At 60.8% G+C, this 1865-nt stretch overlaps 1 protein-coding gene across 1 annotated transcript; it reads left to right on the forward strand.

Moving 5' to 3' along the window:
• Window positions 1-350: 350 nt before the first annotated feature.
• Window positions 351-1302, forward strand: LOC103183960 (iron-sulfur cluster co-chaperone protein HscB). The gene is given in 4 exon segments (XM_007901730.2): window positions 351-573; window positions 576-935; window positions 938-1015; window positions 1018-1302. Coding segments are annotated over 4 exon segments (744 nt in total). The 3' UTR covers window positions 1101-1302.
• Window positions 1303-1865: the final 563 nt, after the last annotated feature.

Consider the following 1865-nt stretch of genomic DNA (forward strand, 5'->3'; position numbering starts at 1 on the left):
TGTGGCTGTGAGGGAGGGTGTGGCTGTGAGGGGGTGTGGCTGTGGGGGGGTGTGGCTGTGAGGGGGTGTGGCTGTGAGGGGGTGTGGCTGTGGGGGAGGGGTGTGGCTGTGAGGGGGTGTGGCTGTGGGGGGGTGTGGCTGTGGGGGAGAGGGTGTGGCTGTGGGGGAGGGGTGTGGCTGTGGAGGTTGTGGCTGTGGGGCTTCCAGAGGGCCGTTGTCGTAAAGGAGCTGTGACGTGTGTGGATCCCTCTCGAGGCGCTGACGGGAAGCCCGCGCGCGCCCCTTCCCCCCCTCTCCGGACAGTGACGAGCGCGAGGTGAGCCCGGCTCTCGAGCCGCAATTTTCAAACGATGCGGCTGGTAACGGCTTTGCGTGCGGCCCTGGCCCTCGCCTCTCCCCGCGTCTCTCGCCGGACCCGGGCCCTCCGCTCGGGGCCGCCCTGCAGCCGACTGCAGCGCCCCCGCTCGCTCGCCCTCCCACTGCTCAGGGCTCTCACGTCCGGCGGCCAAGCCGCGGGCACCGACTGTTGGCGCTGCGGGGCCCGTGCGGGGTCGAGCGGTCTCCCCTTCTTCTGCCGGCGTGCGGGGCCTTACAGCCCCCGGACGAGTCTCGGGACTGGTTCGCGCTGCTGGGCAGCGAGCGCTCCTTCCGCCTGGATCAGGCCCGGTTGCAGAAGGCCTACAAGGAGCTGCAGCGGCTCCTGCACCCGGACAACTTCAGCCGCGGGGCCGAGGCGGAGCGGGACTACTCGCACGGCCACTCGGCGCTGGTCAGCGCGGCCTACCAGACCCTGTCGAGGCCGCTGTCGCGCGGCCTGTACCTGCTGGAGCTGGAGGGGGTGCGGGAGGGGGAAGGCGAGCGGGTCAGCGCCGCTTTCCTGGCCCACGTGCTGGAGCTGAACGAGCGGCTGGCCGAGGCCCGGGGCCAGGCCGAGGTGGGCCTGGTGGCCGAGCAGCTGGAGGCGAGCTGGGGCGGCTGGCGGAGAGCGTGGCGCAGGCTTTCGACGGCGGGAGGCTGGGGAGGCCGGGCGGCTCCTGTCCGAGATGAGATACCTCTCGAGCATCGAGGATAAGGTGAAGGAGAAGCTGTTCCCCTCCTGACGGCTTCGGCCTCGAGACGCCACGGGGAGAAATCAGTTTCTGGGGTAAATATCCAACGTGTGTTTTGTTGGCGGAGAGAGTTGAGCCGCTGAAACTTATGCAAAGGACCTCGGACCTCGTTTCTCCCCCCACACACCGCCACTTGATCTGCGGGGAGTTTGGTTTGGTGTGGAGAGCCTCCGGGGTACATGGCTATCATCTGCCCTCCTGCCCACCACTGGCCATTGTGGGGGCTCAGAGTACTTAGGACCTTATTTTTATCCTAATTCAAATTGCTCTTTCCAGACTCGAGTTGGGAAGAGCCGAATCAACAATGGTTATAAATTAATAATCCTCGCGTTTGATATGGTGCCCTATCACCTGGAACGATAGAAAAGTAAGTGCGGCTGCAATTTTTCTGCGGAATACGCTACACACCGGCCCCTCCGCTACAAACCTGGTGTTGAGAAGTCTCTTAAGCATTTCACAGGACACACTAAAGCGGGTGAAAGGTGGCAGCCAACTTGGGCACAGCATTGACACACAAGCAGCCATGGAGTGGCTGTTTGTGGAATTAACTGATATGGTTGGCTATTAAATAATGTCGTGCTCAGTGTGTTCTTTGCAGCCTCGTATTTGTAAAAAAAAACCATACGTACTATTGCATTTCACAAAAAATTCTCAAGGAACAGTGAAGGCAGCAAAAAGGGCAAATTTACAAACAACACTTCAGTAATTCTTATTAATGTGATTCTTATGAAGTGATTAGTTTTCATTGAAAATTTC

Source organism: Callorhinchus milii, unplaced genomic scaffold, assembly GCF_018977255.1.
Source record: "Callorhinchus milii isolate IMCB2004 unplaced genomic scaffold, IMCB_Cmil_1.0 Scaffold2, whole genome shotgun sequence".
NCBI lineage: Eukaryota > Metazoa > Chordata > Chondrichthyes > Chimaeriformes > Callorhinchidae > Callorhinchus > Callorhinchus milii.